The sequence below is a fragment of the Vipera ursinii genome (assembly GCF_947247035.1).
Source record: "Vipera ursinii genome assembly, chromosome: 1".
NCBI lineage: Eukaryota > Metazoa > Chordata > Lepidosauria > Squamata > Viperidae > Vipera > Vipera ursinii.
In genome coordinates this window covers 4,157,289-4,176,491 of record NC_139512.1, presented here as the reverse complement: position 1 = coordinate 4,176,491, position 19,203 = coordinate 4,157,289, and the positions used below count along the sequence as shown (strand labels likewise).

The 19,203-nt window shown below is 41.2% G+C and overlaps 1 protein-coding gene across 3 annotated transcripts in view; it reads right to left on the bottom strand.

The window, feature by feature from the left end:
* ATP8B3 (ATPase phospholipid transporting 8B3) overlaps positions 1-19,203 on the bottom strand; it is an 80,406-nt gene that overhangs the window by 37,307 nt on the left and 23,896 nt on the right. For all 3 annotated transcript variants that reach the window (XM_083349527.1, XM_083349526.1, XM_083349528.1), the window contains 9 exons: positions 17,587-17,648; positions 15,425-15,497; positions 13,178-13,248; positions 11,125-11,207; positions 9,561-9,719; positions 8,052-8,140; positions 6,064-6,257; positions 2,814-3,022; positions 1,600-1,631 (listed from right to left, as the gene is read on the bottom strand). In XM_083349527.1, the coding sequence (XP_083205653.1) occupies positions 1,600-1,631; positions 2,814-3,022; positions 6,064-6,257; positions 8,052-8,140; positions 9,561-9,719; positions 11,125-11,207; positions 13,178-13,248; positions 15,425-15,497; positions 17,587-17,648 (972 nt within the window). The remainder of the gene's footprint in view (positions 1-1,599; positions 1,632-2,813; positions 3,023-6,063; positions 6,258-8,051; positions 8,141-9,560; positions 9,720-11,124; positions 11,208-13,177; positions 13,249-15,424; positions 15,498-17,586; positions 17,649-19,203) is intronic.

Here is a 19,203-nt window from a genome sequence, read left to right as displayed (position 1 = left end):
AATTTTGCCACTGAGCTTTAGCAGTGTCAAATTGGGAGAGAGCACCAACAGGGCTTGGAAAATCACAGCTGACCCACAATCTCTGGGTTGCCTGCTTATGTTTTATTGGCCTCTGCTGCTGCACCCTGGTTCAATAAGCTCCACCCCATATTTAAAACTCACTCTCAAAGCTGGGAATGGGGAACTGTCACTTTCCAGATGTTGCTGGAAATTACAGGTAATTCTGGACTTACGACGATAACTGAGACCAGAATTTCTGTGGGTAAGCAAGGTGATAATGGAGACATGTCCAATTTTATGATCTTTCTTTGTCATGTCATTTATTAAGCAGATTCCTGCGGTTATTCAGTGATCTTTAAGCGAATCTGGCTTCCCCCATCAACTTTGCTTGTCAGAAGCCATCGGGAAGCTTGCAGATAATGATCAAATGACCTTAGGAGATCACAACCATTATAAATACATGCTGGTTGCCAAGTGCCTGAATTTTGATCATGTGACCGTGGGGATGCTTTTAAGGTTGTAAGTGCAAGGAGCAATTGTAAGTTGCTGTTTTCACTGACGCTGAAACTTTGAACACTCACTAAACAAATGGTTGTAAGACAAGGACTACCTGTATTATTATTATTATTATTATTATTATTATTATTATTATTATTATTATTATTATTAATAATAATAATAATAATAATAATAATAATAATAATAATAATAGAAATACTGTGGCAAAGGCAAGCAAGGATAGTACCAATAGTAATAGGCGCCTTGGGCACAATCCCAAAACAACTGGAGCACCACTTGAACACCATTGGCATTGACAAATTCGCCATTAGTCAATTGCAAAAGGCGGCCTTACTAGGAACTGCTTCCATCCTGCGACAATATCTGTAATACCATCAAACATCCACATCTGCCTATCCCAGGTCCTTGGTAAGGACTCGATAGGTAGAAAAAAATGCCATATCCAGTCTGATCATCTGGCTGACTGTGCGATGATTATTAATAATAATAACAATAACAACAACAACTCATAAAAGCAGATGGATCAATTTAAAATCATAAGTCACTAACCTATACTGTGTTATCTAATGCCATTCTTTTAAAGGGGGCTTAATCAACATTTTGAAGAAAAATGATTTCTATTATTGTGATTATCCCTGCAAATTCTTTACACAAGTCTCTACCAGATGTTAATTCAACCCCACTGATCTCAAAAGAACAGTACAAACTTGTACACAGAGGTTTCTCAACCTTGACAACTTTAAGACAGGTGGACTTCAACTCCCAGAATTCCCCAGCTGGCTAAGGAATTCTGGGAGTTGAAGTCCACAAATCTTAAAGTTTTCAGGGTTGTGAAACCTTGCTGTGCATCCACAATAAAGAATCTTCAGCCTGGTACATCCAATTGCCTTGTAATGCTAAAATGAATGGGAGTGGTGAGTTTCTGGAAGACATTTGATTGAGAAAATTCTTTTTCTTCTATAAATGCAGTGGTACAATCCTGCCACCAGCTGGTGGGAGATTCATTTGATTCCTAGTGTACAATCCCCTTTCACACGGCCACAAGAACAGGCAGATCTACAGCAGGAACATGTGACTTACCATTGAGCTGCATTCACTCTTCTTGCTTGAACCTACAAATTGTTGAAAAGAGAATATTAAGGAAACAATGCATGGAGGTGAAGCACATACACATACCCTAGGATAGCTAATGTGCACGTAGTTCAAGGAACCCTGATTTCTAAGGGAGATTGTAAATTGCGCATTGGCAGTTCAAACCTGATGTTTCTACTAAATTCCTTCATAGACAAAATGTTCCTCATGGTAGAAAATGTGGGAGGAGGGGGTTTATATTTGCCTGGGAACAGCCACCTTTCCATCTCCTTTGTGTGCCACGCAAAAAAATGCTTCTTTGAAGCTTTTGCTTTGTTTTGGCTTTCAAGTAGTTTCTCTTAATAAATATTTTTATTTTGCAAATTAGCAAAAATGTATTTCGCAAGTTAAACTGAATTTAAATATTCAGATTTAAACTGCTAAGCTTGTGCCTCCCTTGCTGTATTGGCAGTAGCTCCTTTAAGGAATCACTCCTTTTTCTGCATTCACAGGATAGCTGGGTGGCTTGAGGTTTTTTCAGGAAATCTACACCAACCATAAGAAACCCTGTGAAAAGAAACAATGCTTTGTGGATTTGTCAACAGTTATAGCCAAATACGATGCATGTGAGATCAAGCAATCAAACCAGCCACTTGATGGGTTCCATCGCACTCTGGGTTCCCCAGGCCTGTTGGGGCAAAACCAGGTCTTCAGAGCCTTGCAAAAGAGTGTTAAAGTGGGCACTGGTTTCATTTGCAAAATTGTGCTCCATTTTATGACATTTTTGCCACAATTGTTAAGTGAATCACTCTGATTGTTAAGTAAATCGCACTTAAATTAAGCCACCAACTTTGCTTGTCATAAGCCAGCTGTTAAGGTTTTAAATAGTGATTATATGACCCCGGGATGCTGCAACCATCAAAAATATATGCTAGCTGCCAAGCACCCGAATCGTGATCACAGGACTGTGGGAATGCTCATTGATCATAAGTCTGAGGACCTATTATAAGTCACTTTTTCACTGTCATGGGACCTTCAAAAACTCACTAAAATGAACGGTTGTAAGTCAAGGACTACTCGTTCATGTAAACAAGAATCTATCAGCAAGATACAAACTCATTTGCATCTCCCCACTAATTCAAGTGTTTGCAAATTTCAGCCTTCTAAAATGACTGGTACGTTTCCCTGCGTTCTGAACCCATTCATTTCCAAGTCAACCTTACCATAGATGGTTCCATTGATACAACATTTCTTGAAAGTCATGATGTTCTGGGTCAAAGTGCCTGTTTTGTCTGAGAAGATATATTCGATCTGCCCCAACTGGTCATTCAGACTTGTGCTCCGAGCTTTGGCAGGTGTGTCTTTCTCTGCACAATACATCTCGGTGTCCCAGTTAATGAAACAGCTGTTGACCAGATAGATAAATTCAAACCTGGGGAAGAAGGACATTGATGATCAGAAAGACCAATGAGATGCCCCACTCTTTTCCCTGGACAAGGAAATCTACCCAGCAGATTCGGGTGCAAAGAGTCCCGATTCAACCCTTCAAATCTCCAAGAAGGGCTGGGGAAGATTCCCATTTCAAACCCAGGAGAACTGATGCTAGTCCCAATGGATCAAAGCTGAGAAATCTTTAGCTATAGGGCCATCCATATGGCTTATCAGCCTCTTCAAGTGCACATGTCCCAGTTATTTATCTGTTTCCACAATTTAATTGGGCAGTTTGGGAATGGGAGACCACAAGATGTCAAGCTTCAATCTCCCTTCTGGGATTTCCAAGGTAGTGGGAAACCCATTAAGTAGAAGTGTTGGAAATAAACAATAGGCATGGCTAATATTATGTGCATATCTTGTGTAGAGATGGGAGAGAGTGAAGATTCAGATGTTCTCAGGCTATGTAATTCTCTTGTTAATCTTCGCCCACTCTTACCTGCTGTCAATTATTAATTTTAAAATACATCTGTTTACACTACTGTATAAGAATAAGAGAAAATATTCCTTAATCGTGGAAATTAAAATTTTATATTAACTATATTATTATATAGTAAATATATATATATTATTACTTTAAAATGGTTCTGCTGACTAAGTAAACTTCTAGTTTCAACCACGGCATATGTTTCTTCGTTACAATCAGAAATAAATCACCTCTTAGTGTGTGCAGAAATGGATAGATTGACTTTAAAGATAAAAGAGAAAGAAGACTCCGTGTATTTTAGAACATGGGATAATTTTTATCAATGGCTAGAAAAACAAGTTAGAGAGAAAGGAATGTGATATGTACGTATTAGCAAGAAGAAGACCATCGAGCGATTAATTAACATATTGTTTATGATAATTAACTATTACTCTTTTTTTAAACACATGAACCCAGACATTATGCTGTTTGCTAAATATTGAGAATGTTATTTGAAAAAACCCTAACCCCAACCCTAACCCTAATCCAAATCCCAACCCCAATCCCGACCCCACCTTATTCCTAATCCTATAAAAATATATATATCAGTGGGTTAGAACGCTGAGCTTGTCGATCAGATGGTCGGCAGTTTGACAGGTCGAATCCTGAGTGCAGTGTAACAGAGTGAGTGCCTGTTACTCGTCCCAGCTTCTGCCAACCTAGCAGTTCGAAAGCACGTAAAAATGCAAGTAGAAAAATAGGGACCACTATGGTGGGAAGGTAACAGCGTTCCATGCGCCTTTGGCATCTAGTCATGCCGGCCACATGACCACAGAGACGTCCTCGGACAAGCGCTGGCTCTTCAGCTTTGAAACGGAGATGAGCACCAGCCCCTAGAGTTGGAAACGACTAGCAAATAAATTGCCTCAAATGTCAATAAGTTTAAACTGCACAAGATTGAGAGTATGTCCAAAAACAATGAACATTCACTTCAGTTCATAGAAAGACCTTGAAAACTCACTTACCTTTGCAGGCAAAATTTTTATGAGCTTATTATGTTCTTACCGGAGATCCCACAGGATTTCTTAACAAGAACCCAAACTTTCATGACGTTTGGCCCGCTTCATATATATATTGGACAATGAAGAATATATTTATATTTGTGGGATCTTTGTAACTGCCATTTAGGATAATCTTGTTATTTTGGGGTACCATGTTGCTGCCTCTTCCGTTAATTGAATGTCTCCAGAAGTTGTGGGTGCTCCATCACTGGAGTTTTTTAAGAAGAGATTGGACGACAATTTGTCTGAAATGGTATTACAGTTTCCTGCTTGAGCAGGAGGTTGGACTAGAAGACCTCCAAAGTCCCTTCCGACTTTATTACTCTGTTATTTTGTTAAATCATTGAATCAAAGGAATATAAAGGTAGTCCTTGACTTATACTCATTTGTTTGGCAACCATTCAAAGTTACAGTGGCACTGGAAAAAAGTGACTTAGAACTGATGCTCGGACATACAATTGTCACACCATCCCCATGGTCATGTGATCAAAAATTCAGGTGCTTGGGAAATATTTATGATGGTTGCTGCATCCTGATTTATTTATTTTTATTTATTTTTATTTTTATTCCATTTATATCCCGCCCTTCTCCGAAGACTCAGGGCGGCTTACAAGCTTAGCAGTAGCCTTCATTCTATGTATATGCCTGCTTATTAGGGCTTTCACACACACCCCAAGCGGCATTATTACAAAGTCAGCTTATTGCCCCCAGCAATCTGGGTCCTCATTTTACCTACCTCGGAAGGATGGAAGGCTGAGTCAACCTTGAGCCTGGTGGGATGCGAACCTGCACTAATTGCAGGCAGCTGGTGTTACTTAAGGAGGCATTAGCCCACTGCTCCACCAATGTCATGTGAATGCCATTTGTAACTTTCCCAGGGGGCTTCCGACAATGTGAGAAGCAGGATTCGCTTAACAACAATGTGATTCACTTAACAACTGCAGTGACGCACTCAATAACTACGGCAAAAAAGGTTCATAAAATTGGGTAAGACTCATTTAACAACTGCCTTGCTTAGCAAATGGAAATTGTGGTCGTAAGTCAAGGACTACCTGTATACTATCATCAGAAACGTTTTCAACTACAAATCAATTCTCCAACACAAAGTCCAGCCCCACCAGTTTCCAGTTGAGGTGGACAGCAATGCTACCGCCCAGCAGAAATAGAGCCTCAGCCAATAAGATACTGCAGTTTTCCACGAAAAGGATTTCCATGAAAGATCCCATTATCTGACTAAAATCAAAGCCAGTCCATTGCTCCACAGTGGACCAATCAAATTCAAGCAGGAAAGTGGTGGGAACCTATGGACTTCTAGGATTGCTGAATTGCAGTTGTTCTCAACAATTCCACCAAGAGATGCATCTCTGCAGCCTTCAGAGGATTATAGGCGCTCTAGAGCAGAATGGGGGGAACATTGGCCCTTTTATGACTTGTGGACTTCAACTCCCAGAATTCCTGAGCCAGCATGTTCCCCACCCCTGCTCTAGAGTAAGAAAAGATAGAGTTGAAACCTACGTGATGAGCATGGACATGGGGATGACCAGGCTGAGGAGGATAAGGAATCCCCAAAATGCAAAAAAGGCATAGCTGAGTGCACTAGTATGGTGGTAGAAGGCAAAAAGGTAGCTGTGTTCCTGGAAGAACTTGGTGGCCCATAACCCTGAGCCAATGGCAAGGCCGAAGGAGGTCAGAAGAAGAGTGACTGTAATCTATGGAAACAAGGAACAAGAAAGATGGGATTAGCTTAGTTTGAAGAAGGGTTGTGAAGGAAAAACTCAGGACCCAGCTTCACATCTCCAAGGAAAAGTGGGGGGAAATTACACCTACATCAAAAAAAAAAGATGCCAGGCCCTTCTCAATCCGATGCTCTCTGGATACATTCAGTACAATGTAAAAGTCCACGGAAAGTGGCTGGTGTAGAATCTGATCTATACAAGTAATCCTTAACTTAAAACCATCCTACGGCAACACCTGCGGCCGGCGTCAACTTCCCTCCGCCCAGTGCGCTCCCACAGAGAGGGCCTCCTCAGGGTGCCTCCGATCAAAGAATGTCGATTGGTGGCCCCCAGGGGGACGGCGTTCTCTGTGGGCGCGCCAGATTTATGGAACCATCTTCCGGTTGAGCTCCGGATGGCGCCCCACCTTCGCTCCTTCCGGCGGGATCTAAAAACTTATTTATTTGAGCAATCCGGCCTGGTTTGATGGGTTAAGGCAGACATGTCAAACACAAGGCTCGGGGGCCAGATCCGGCCCGCGAAGTGGTTTCATGCGGCCCGCGAAACCATTCTGGAAACAGTGAGGGAACAGCCCCCACTGCCTTGGCCCTGGCCCAGAGACCCTCCTCCTGCCAGAGACCCCCAGATCTGTCCCACTCCTGCCCAGGCCCCCATAGGCACCCTTGATGGGAACGATGTAGAGCTGGCCACGCCCACCCAGTAGGCCATACACACTCTAGCCACGCCCACCCAGTAGGCCACACCCACCCAGGCAACACCCACCCGGCCCCCTGAGGGCAACCGCAATGCTGATGCGGCCCTCAATGAAATTGAGTTTGACACCCCTGGGTTAAGGGTTGGGTTTTTAATATGGTTTTAATTACTGTTTATATCGGGCATAATATTTAATTGTTTTTTAACCTTTGTACTTCGTTTTTAATATTTATTGCCCTGTACACTGCCCTGAGTCCTTCGGGAGAAGGGCGGTATAAAAATTTAATAAATATAAATATAAATATATAAATCCACTTAGGGATAATTTGAAGTTGCAATGACACTGAAAAAAGTGACTTATGACCCGTCCTCACACTTAACAATTGTTGCAGCATCCCCACGGTCATGTGATCAAAACGTGGGCACTTGGCAACCAGCCTGTACTTAATGACAGTTGCAGCATCCCGCGGTCATGTGATCACCCCTTGCGACTTTCCCAGGGAGCTTCCCGCAAGCAAACTCGATGCAGAGATCAGATTTGCTTAACAGCTGCATGATGCACTTAACAACTGCAGCAATTCATTTAACAACCGTGGGAGGAAAGGTCGTAGAATTAGGTGTAACTCACTTAACAGCTGCCTTCCTTGGCAACGGAAAAATCTAATCCCAATTGTACTTGTAAGTCAAGGGCTACCTTATACATAAGAGAGAAGAACCTCAAGGCTTGTGAAAATAGTTTTGTAGATTCAGTTCTCAGGGATGCGACAAGCAGATGTTGCATAACAAAACTGAATGTTTCTAATCTCTGAGAAGGTAGCATGGCATTTGCGGGGGCGGGGGGTCAAATAAAGCAAAATGGTGGCTTTGGCCATACAATTTGAAACCGATCCCTTCTATACAGGTATCAATGTCACACTCGTGTACAAAGCGGTGGGGCTTCGCTACTGCCATCTTGCTGTTTTGGACCCCACCCCAGCCTGTTTGCATGCTGCTCAAAGTACAACCACCTCCCCTTTCTTATATCCCTCTTGTTCCTCCTGGCCTCAGAAAACTTGAATAGTAGGGTGCTTTTACCAGGAGCACGAGACGATCCATCAGATGGCAGAGTTTTGTTTTTTTTAACTTGATCTTTCCACAGTTTTTCATGATTTTGGTATCGAAACCTGGAAAAGAGACATTTGAGATGGTTGGATTTTAAAACAAAATAAACACAGCTGCCACTGTGGGAGAAACCAGTCGCCAAACGCCTGTAGGTTGGAAAGGCAAACTGGATTGGCTGAGTGTTCTGTGTCACCTCAGTTTCAGGTTTGATGTTTGAGGGCAGATGCGGAAACAGGTTGTCTCCAATTTCCATTATGAAATAATGTTGAGAGCTGGCACATTATTTGATCTTGAGTGATTGGTGCTTGGGTTCCTTTACTTATCTAGCTGTTTTTAATTTAAAAACTCTTCAAACAGTTTCAAACCAGATCCTAGGCCTCTCATCTCATCCCAGGTGTGGGCGCAGCTGTTTCAAGTGAAGCAAGACAAGATCCTATTTATGATTATCCTGAGCCTGAAAAAAGCATATGAACTGGTACGGTCAGCTTCTCTTAATGTTTCCTGCCTGAGGAAATGTAGGGAAAGAGCAAGGAAGACTATGCCAGAAAAGTGACTGGCATGTGATCTGAAAGAAAAGTTCATTTGGAAGAAGTCGGCTGGTGCTGGTGAAAAGATTATGGAGAAATCTAGATTGGAGATTGGAGAAAAGTTTTCCAACCTTGAGAAGTTTGAAACAGTGGTGGGATTCCTGTGTGGATTCCTGTGTGGATGCCGCTTCCAGAAGTCCATTCTGGGCCTGGGCAACCAAAAATTAGCTACTGGTTCTGCCGAAGTGGTGTGAACCGGCTGAATCCCACCACTGGTTTAAGATGTATGGACTTCAACTCCCAGAATTCCCCAGCCAGCATGGCTGGCTGGGGAATTCTGGGAATTGAAGTCCATCCTTCTTAAAATACCCAAGGTTGAAAAACCCTGGATTAGACACATAAAACTGGGCAAACCATCTCCAGTTAAGATGGCAAGTGGCTTCTGAGGCACCTGATTAGTGCTCTTTCTCCCTTCAGCTGTCTCTGACCAGCCGCTGAAGAGAAGATTGGGCAATTTTGTTTCCTGTTTCTCTAGATAGCAGGAAAAGAGATATTTACAGAGAAGCAGGATTTGGAAAAATTTAGGAAATACTTCTTAATGGATGATTGAATACTCTGCCTTCGGAGGGAGGGAGATGTTAGTTAGATAGATAGATAGATAGATAGATAGATAGATAGATAGATAGATAGATAGATAGATAGATAGATAGATAGATAGATAGATGATAGATAGATAGATAGATAGATAGATAGATAGATAGATAGATAGATAGATAGATTTTTTTTTGCTGGAGAGAGATGTCAATGACAAATTGCCACAAGAGCATTGAATTGTAAATGTTCCACTGTTACTTTATTTTAAGGTTGCCATGTACAGCAGGGTTGGCCTAGATGACCTCAGAGGTCTTTTCCAACCCTTATTCCATGGAAGGCAAGCTTGATCTTTCTCACTCACCTGCATAAATAACAAGGCCGTAGCAAACCTCTGTGTTACGTATTCTGCAGCCACGCAACAGGATTTTCTCACAGTCGAGAGGGTATTTCTCTCCATGCCATTCTAAGGTGCCAATAAAGTTGTGTAACTGGCTGTTTGGCTCTTCGCAGACCACCTCACCTGGACAATTGAAAGAAGAGATGAGAACCTGGTTCACCTATTTCTCCTCCGCACCCCAAAATATCCTTTTTTTCCCTGCAACCCCACATTTCTTTTAGCATTTATCTTAAAATGGTACCTTTATTCCAACCAGGGTTACTTATCAATATATGTATTTATGTACATATGTAATTTATGTACATTTTTATCTATCTATCTATCTATCTATCTATCTATCTATCTATCTATCTATCTATCTATCTATCTATCTATCACATTTCCTTCCATGAAATGTATCTCTAGAGATATGTATGGTGAAGAATACACATATGGTTAGAGAAAATGACTAAAAAAACATATAGATTTTAAGCCAGAATTATTTTTGTTAGGCATAATTGTAGGAAATTATGAGAAAGAGTGTATATATCTAATTGTACATGTATTAACTGCAGCAAGAAATGTATTCACTCAACATGGGGGTGATGGGGGTTTCCCGATACTCCCATGTAACACCTCTGCTCCGCGAACTGCATTGGCTTCCGGTTGCCCTCCGGGTGAGATTCAAGGTGTTGGTGATGACCTATAAAGCCCTAAATGGCTTGGGTCCGGGATATCTGAGGGAACACCTGCTGCCGGCATCAAGTTCCCTTCGTCCAGTGCGCTCCCACAGGGAGGGTCTTCTCAGGGTGCCACCGGTAAGAGATTGCCGGCGGGTAACACCCAGGGGGAGGGCCTTCTCAGTGGGGGCGCCTGCCCTCTGGAACCAGCTGCCAGTGGAGCTGAGGACCGCCCCCGACCTCCGTTCATTCCGCCGGGGCCTGAAGACCTGGCTCTTCGAGCTCTCTGGCCCAGGCTGAGGATTAATCTTATTTTAACTGGGGTTTTATTTATGCAGGGACAAATATAATTTTTTTAAATTTGTTTTTAACTTTTGTATTTTGGTTTTTTTAATCACCCTGTAAACCGCCCTGAGTCCTTCGGGAAAGGGCGGTATATAAATGTAATAAAATAAATAAATAAATAAACATTGGAAAAATGAAAATGTACCAATGGAGGAAGAATTAATTTAAAAAAATTAGATTGTGCAGAAATGGATAGATTGACATTGAAAATGAAAGAGAAAGAAGATTCAGTATATTTTATAAAACGGGATATCTTTTATCAATGGCTAGAAAAATGAGGTAGAGAGAAAGGAATTTAGCATGTATTATTAGTAAGTTAAGTGTTGGAACCCAGACAATATGTTGCTGATAAAATATTAAGCAGTTGTGATCAAAACTTAAATAGCAAAGGAAAGAGAATTCAATTACAGCATTCTTCAAATCATGTAAAACCCCAGTAGAATAATAAATGATAATAAATGAAATTACCGATCCCGTGGAACCATTTCTGAAAATGAAAAGAAAGGATTGTGAGAAGCACTCACCATCAAAGGCAGCCATGTTCTCCATGCAGGTCAGCTTCTCATGTGTTACCAGGAGAGCTTGTCTGTATTTCAAGTTGGTCTCTCTGAAAAAAGCAGAGTGGAATCAGCTTCAAAACCGGAAAATGAGCAGCCTTTTTTTAATTGTAGTATGGTACAGGTAGTCCTCGACTTACAAAGTTTGTTTAACGATGGTTCGAAGTTACAACACCACTGAAAATAGTGACATGACCATTTTTCACACTTATGAACGTTGCCTCATCCCCATGGTCACGTGATTTACATTCAGATACTTGACAACTGACTCACATTTATGGCGGTTGCAGTGTCCCGGGGTCATGTGATCCCCTTTTGAGATCTTCTGAGAAGCAAAGTCAACGGGGAAGCCAGATTCACTTAAAAACTGTGTTATTAATTGAACAACTGCAGTGATTCGCTTAACAAATGCGGCAAGAAAAGTTGTAAAATGGGGCAAAGCTCAGTTAACAAGTTTCTCATTTAGCAACATAAATTTTGGGCTCCGTCGTGGCCGTAAGTTGAGGACTACCTGTATTGTATTGTATTGTTTCAATTTAAATTTAATGGAGAACATTTTTTAAATGAAGGCCGGGACAGGAATATGTGCTACTTTCTTTGGATTTCTATAAGTAGCCTGTTATGTATTGATGTGAAGTGATATGGGCAGTTATAAATGAATAACTGCCGTGTTCGTTTAAACTCTTAACTGCCTGTCTGCACTGCAGTATTGTAAATTTGTGTTTTGGGCGGGAAAATGCTTTAATCTCATTGGTCACCGCCTATCGGTGGTCCATATAAATAGATGTCAAGGCAGCTGTTAGAGCTGCTTCTGTGTTAACCTAATAAACGTTCGGATGTTTAACTACGCTCGCCTCCTCAATGCCTCACCGATCTCAATACTTAACATAGCCCTTGACTTACAACCATTTATTTAGTGCTCAGAGTTACTATGACACTGAAAAAGTGACTTACACCCAGGGGTGGGATTCAAATATGTGAACAACCAGTTTTCTGTGTGGATGCTGTTTACGGAAGACTGCTGTCGGCCTGGGCAACAAAAAATTAGCTACCGGTTCTGCCGAACTGGTGCAAACTGGCTGAATCCCACCTCTGCTTACAACCAGTCATCACACTTTTGACAGTTGCAGCATCCCCACAATCACGTGATGAAAAGATGGCCACTTGGCAACCAGCACGGATTTGTGATACATGGGATTGGGTCATGGGATTGCCATGACCAGCGTCTGAGAAGGAAAGTCCATGGGAGGAGCTGGAATCGCTTAAAGATTGAGTGATTCACTTAACAACTGCAGTGATTCACTTAACAACCATGGCAAAACAGGTCATAAAATTAGACACGGCTCACTCCACAACCACCTTGCGTAGCAGTGGAAATGTTGGCCTCAACTGTGCTTTAAGTCAAGGACGACCTGTATTCATGTTTCACAAGTAAACCAATGCCATTTCATCAAAATTAATTTATTTAAATTAATAAATTGAATGTGTTGCTCTACTGGCACTTAAGTGGAGCATGACTCCTGCCAAAATTATTTCCTACATTGTCTTCAATTATCCGTATGCCAGGAATGAAATAAGAACAGAACAGAACAGAACAGAACAGAATAGAACAGAACAGAACAGAACAGAACTGGAAGGGACCTTGGAGGTCTGCTAGTCCAGCCCCCCGCTTAAGCAGGAGAACCTACACCATCTCAGACAGGTGATTGTCTAGTCTCTTCTTAAAGATCTCCAGTGATGGGGTGCCCACGATTTCTGGGGGTATGCTGTTCCACTGGTTTATATACAGCCCTGGTATCAAATTTTTCTTTTTTTTTGCCCTTATTCTACCACTGTTCAAGAGCACCTTTGATATGTGAAAAGCCTATATCAACGTTTCCTATATCAGGAACTTTAAGAGGTATGGACTTCAATTCCCAGAATTCCCCATCCAGTATTTGAGGAAGGTTCATGTTCCACGTATAAAAACAGAGCAAATAATAATAATAACAATAACAATAATAACAAGCAAAGACATTACCCATCTATATCCATAGTCTCCACGTAGCAGAGGCTGTTTGGTTCTGAACTGGAGAGTAAGAGAATGTCAGCCTGGGAAAAAAAGAAGAGAGCTTTGTTGATAGGTCCAAATATAGCCAGCGACTACCAATCCATCTTTTGAAAATGTTGGTTTTCGTCACACAATCACATTTATACAGTATTATCCACTACTTTGTTTCAAAGCTTAGTAAGTATAAGACTTTGTAAAAACATGTTTTATAGAAGCATTGTCTTTATTACACCTACAGCAAAATGCTGTCCTAGACAATCCTTTTTCTATATGGGCATCATGGAGTCTAATAAAGCTTTAAAAAAAGTTCTCTTAAATTATATACTGTATGCAAAGTCGCGTGGTCACACAGAGAGGCGGACACTGGAGCTGGGTAGTAACTTCTTTATTGGATCAGGAATGAAGCTGGGGCAAAGGGGTTACCTGGCGTCTATTTATACCTGCCCAGGTGAATCGCAAGCAATAGATTCAAACCTGGGCTTCCCGCCAGTGCAGGTGGCCAATGGATTTAAACCCTGGCTTCCCGCCAGAGCTGACCATGCCCTGGGGCTGTCAACGACTTGCTCTATTCAGGCTTTCCCGCCAAACGCGGTTGTAGCCTGGAGCTGTCCAGCCCCCTGCTGTGCTGACATCCCGTGTATGCTTAAGAGCATACACTACACTGTACCTAGTACAAGTAGTCTCGACTTACAACGTTGCTTAGTGACTGTTTAAAGTTATCACCCCATAGTACTTATGACACAATTATACTCAATTTCTGATACTGCCCACTCTCTGTTCCATTATGGATGTAAGTCAAGGGCTACCTATTCATGTAATATGACAACTGCACAATGTAAATGGATTCTCCACGCCCTTAACCACATGACTCAATTAACAATTGCAATGATTCACTTAAAGTCAGGTCTCACTCAACTTATAACAGCAACAACTTACGAAGGAAATTCCAGTTCCAATTGTGATCGTAAGTCGAGGATTACCATCAGTTCAACTGTCCACAATTCTCCAAAGACAGAGATTTTAATTCTGTAATTTTGCATAATACAGTTTTAAGAAACCATTTCCCCTAATGCTTGTGATATGTTGGTGTGAGTTACCTTGAGGTCAGATGGGCAGCCTATAAATTTTATAAATAAATAAGTGGCTTCCATACAGTTTTTTCCCCCTAATATACTTTTTTAAAACAAGGGTGAACTGCAGAATGGTGAACTTCAAAAAAGTGAGAATATTAAATGATTCCAAAATTATAGTTCACGAATTGGTAGAAAATAACAAATTAGGCAAATTGAGACTGAAATACAAGAGGCACTTTGGTGTGATGGTTAAGATGCTGGCCTAGAAACTGGAAGACTGTCACTTCTAGTCCCGCCTTAGGCATGAAAACTGACTGGGTGATCCTGGGCCAATTACCAGGAGACGGGAAGTTCTAGTCCCACCTTAGGCATAAAAGACAGCTGCACGACTTTGAGCCAATTCCTCTCTCTTAGCCCAACCCACCTCATACTGTTGTTAGGGGGACAATAGGTGGAGGAAGAAATATTACAGTATGTAATTCACTGTGAATTACTAATGAAATAATAGGCAAACAAAACTCAAATAAATAAACACAATAAATATTGTTTTCCATTGCCTTATTTGGGAAAGTTTTCTTTTTTTAAAAAAAAGATTTTTTTTAAAAAAGTAGATTATAGCCATCTAGAATGCAGCCCTGGATAGATATCATGATTCTGGATTTTGTGTCCAGTTACACACAAAACTGCATCACTGTGCAAGTGAAGGGGAAGCATGTTAAAACCTGCCCTTTTCCACCAGCAATTTCACACAAGTCTCTACATGACAAAATACATTTCCTTCTAACCCCTGGATCCAATCTAAAGATGGAGATCTGCAAACACAAAAGTTTTCAAAACTCTGCTCTTCTGTTCTGAACTGAAATGGAGCTGTCAAAATTAGAAGAGGCAGAAGCTTTTTTTTAGGATCGCAATATTTTGACCACTCTTGAAATAATCTGGCCAAAAACATTTTGTTTGTTCGGTATGTAAAGAAAATTTGGCACCTGTTTCTAATCCTCAACTTTCATTTCAACCTAGACAACCTGCTGGAAAAGCAAAAAAAAAAAAAAGTCCTGATAGAAGCTAAACCATGATTATGTCTCTTGAGAATTTAAATTTTATTCAGTGGCAGCCTTGATTAAGACAAGAAAAGAAAAATTCTTACCGGTACAAAGCTATCCTTGTGAAGGCAAACGATATCACCCACTTGTATATCACACCATTTCTTTTTGCAGAAACTAGGAATATGGGAAAGATAATAGATAAGAAAGGTTTGGTCTAGTGGTAAAATCACCAGGCTAGAAGGCAGGAGACCGTGAGTTCAAGTCCTCCCTTAGCCATGAAAATAAGCTGGGTGACTTTGGGCCAATCACATTCTCTCAATCCCAGCCCACTCCACAGGGTTGTTGTGGGGAAAATAGGATGAGGAAGCTGTGTTGGATACGTTCGCCACTTTGAGTTATTTGTAAAAAGGTGGGATACAAGTTAATAAATAAAAATAAAAGAAATAAATCCACTTTGTGGGACCAATGGAAAGACTGGAGCACTTGTGTCAATAAACTAAAAGGAAAGACAGAAAGGTGAATTTGTAGTGAATACCATCACTCTCAAGAGCGACTGGAGAAATGGCAAAATTTATTGCTTTGATTAAAGAGAAGTCTTTATCTGGCTATGTTTTCTACCTGGAAGCCAATTCTTGGATTTTTTGAATGAACCTGAAAAAAAAATGAAATGTGGGTCTTGATGATTAAATATGTTTATGATGATAGACATACTCTTTCTTATGGTTTATTGTAGTTCAAAGGGTCCTTGATTTACAGGTTTTTATCTGTATCAAAGAAAGTCGGAAGATCCTTTTTTTATAGCTTTTTGTTGTTGCTTGCACACTGCATTTTTTTTGTTATTCCTTTCCCCCTTTTTAACTCCTTTTCTTTTTTCTTTGTAACACACACACACACACACACAAACACACACACACACATATAACCCGCACATGCGTGCTAGTCATTTCCAACTCTAGGGGCTGGTGCTCATCTCTGTTTCAAAGCCGAAGAGGATGTCCGAGGATGTCTCTGTGGTCATGTGGCCGGCATGACTAGACACCAAAGGTGCACGGAACGCTGTTACCTTCCCACCGTAGTGGTCCCTATTTTTCTACTTGCATTTTTACGTGCTTTTGAACTGCTAGGTTGGCAGAAGCTGGGACGAGTAACAGGTGCTCACTCTGCTACACGGCACTCGGTATTCGACCCACCAAACTTATATATAATTTAATAAAGTTTTAAAACCGGAAAAAGTTTTAAAAGAGTTGTTGGAGAATGTTTGCCCCCTTGGAAGAAATTTACTCCAAGTTGCTCTCATGTCAGCTTTCCCTACTTTAGTTGCAAATAAGTGAAGTGACAGATGTTTTTTGCACTTACCTCTAGCCCAAGGGTAGGCAACCTTGGCTCTTTTATGATTCATGGACTTCAACTCCCAGAATTCCTGAGCCAGCATGGCTCAGCCTGGAAACCTCTCCCTTTCCCCTCAGCATGGCTGGCTCAGGAATTCTGGGAGTTGAAGTCCAAGAGTCATAAAGGAGCCAACGTTGCCTACCCCTGCTCTAGACATTGTAGGTCAACATTCGACACTCTTCATTTTTTGCAAGCAAGCATTTTGAGCATGAATTGGAATATTGTGGGAGATAAATGCCCACAGATTTCCATTCTTCCTGTTTCTTGTGGTTTCTTTGGGCATTTGCTGCCTGATGATTCAGCACCATTATAAAAAATAATAATAATCAAATCAGTGAAGCCATCTGCCCTATCATGGCGCAGTGATTAGAATGCAGTATTGCAGGCTAATTCTGCCCACTGCCAGGAGTTCAATTCTGACTGGCTCAAGTTTGACTCAACCTTCCATCCTTCTAAGGTCAATAAAATGTGGACCCAGATTGTTGGGGGCAATATATTGACTTTGTAAAGCACTTAGAGATGGTTGTAAAGCACTGTGAAATGGTAGATTAGTCTAAGTGCTATTGCTAATGCTATCTTCTTTGGGTGATTCCAGCCAATTGCCAGTCATGTAGAAGATCACATCCCAAAATTATCATGGCTACCTATTCTAATATGGGTCTTTTGGCAATGCCATGAAGGTCTCCATATTTGGCCAAGAGTTGATATTTCATTCTAGGAAGCCCATTACTATTAATAACTTCCAGGAAGAATATATGTATTTAGAAAGCATGAGTTTTCCCCCTGTTCTCCAATTTTACTCTCTTACTTAAAAATATAGTACTTTTCAAAGGAAGTAAACATGTTTCTGAAAGCATCTTCCAGGCTGGCTTACCTTCCACCTGTCAAGATCTCACAAGGCCTGTTGTTGATTTCCCCATCACTTCGGTGTCGTGCCTGAGAACCAAAAAGGAATGAATGAAATGCATTGGTACACTGAGCTTCTGTTCATCTAATCCAGGATTTCTCAGACTCATCAAGAATCCATGCCAAGTTTGAGAAATGCTGCTTTAATCCAATATTAAAAATTGCCAGCCCTCTGGCCAGAAATTCTTATCTCACATCCCATCAAATGTGGAATGTGAAATATTAAATGTGGAATGTGAAATACTTCCATCAAATCATGAAAAATTTATACAAACCATGCATACAGGAAATGGGCTTTTGCAATGCTAAGTAAGTCCCTGGTCTTCTTTTGCCTTTTCTGTCCTATAAGATGTGGTTCATTTAGCTTTGGTCAACCAGAGAATCCCAGGGGATAAAGAATAGAGTTAACTGCTATATTTTAACACTGGAGTTCTCCAGTTGAGCAAGGATAAAATAATTGTAAAGCACCCTGCTTGCTTTTTTTTGCTCTTTTCTTGCCCTGGACTTCTTTAAACACAGGTGACACCTAACTATATAGGGCAACACCAAAAATGCAAGTAGACTCTTCTGAAGGTTGTTGTTGTTGTTGTTGTTAGCTGTGAAGTCATGTCTGACCCATCGCTACCCCATGGACAATGTTCCTCCAGGCCTTCCTGTCCTCTACCATCTTCTGGAGTCCATTTAGGCTCATGCCTATTGCTTCAGTGACTCCATCCAACCACCTCATTCTCTGTCGTCCCTTTCTTCTCTTGCCCTCAACCTTTCCCAGCATTAGGCTCTTCTCCAGTGAGTCCTTCCTTCTCATTAGGTGGCCAAAGTATTTGAGTTTCAACTTCAGGATCTGGCCTTCTAAAGAGCAGTCAGGGTTGATCTCCTCTAGGACTGACCGGTTTGATCGCCTTGCAGTCCAAGGGACTCGCAGGAGTCTTCTCCAGCACCGTAGTTCAAAGGCCTCAATTCTTAGGCGCTCAGCCTTTCTTATAGTCCAACTTTCACTGTCATACATTGCAACTGGGAAGACCATGGCCTTGACTATACGCACTTTTGTTGACAGGTCATCCTTATTGCTTACAGTCAAAAACTGTAAGGAGCCCTTAAAACCTTCAGTCTGAATCCTGGTGAGTTAGGGGCTTAAAAGAAATTTCTCCTGTTCTAGTTATGCTCAAATAAGAAGAGAAATGAACCAGAATCCTTGTCTTCAACCAGGCAGTTTATCACAGTATTTTCCTCTATAGTTCCACTTAAAAAAACAACACAGCAGGCCTTAGGGGTTTGTCATTGATTAAAAACACCAACAACCTTAATTTCCCTGGGTGATATAGAGCCAACGAGGGATCTTAGTATAAAGAGTAGTGCCAAAAACGGCCTGTTAGCTTACATCAGTGTTTTTCAATCTAGGTAACTTATCTCCCAGAATTCGACAGCCCATGCATTGTCCCAAGGTGTTTTTTCAAAAGGCAACTAGACTTTGTTTTTCCTCGACGATGTTTCGCTTCTCATCTTATCATTCTGAGTGCTAATGACCAGATGACTTGCAAGGCATTTAAATCCTTCCATCCTCACCAGTCAGAACTGAAGAAGCTTC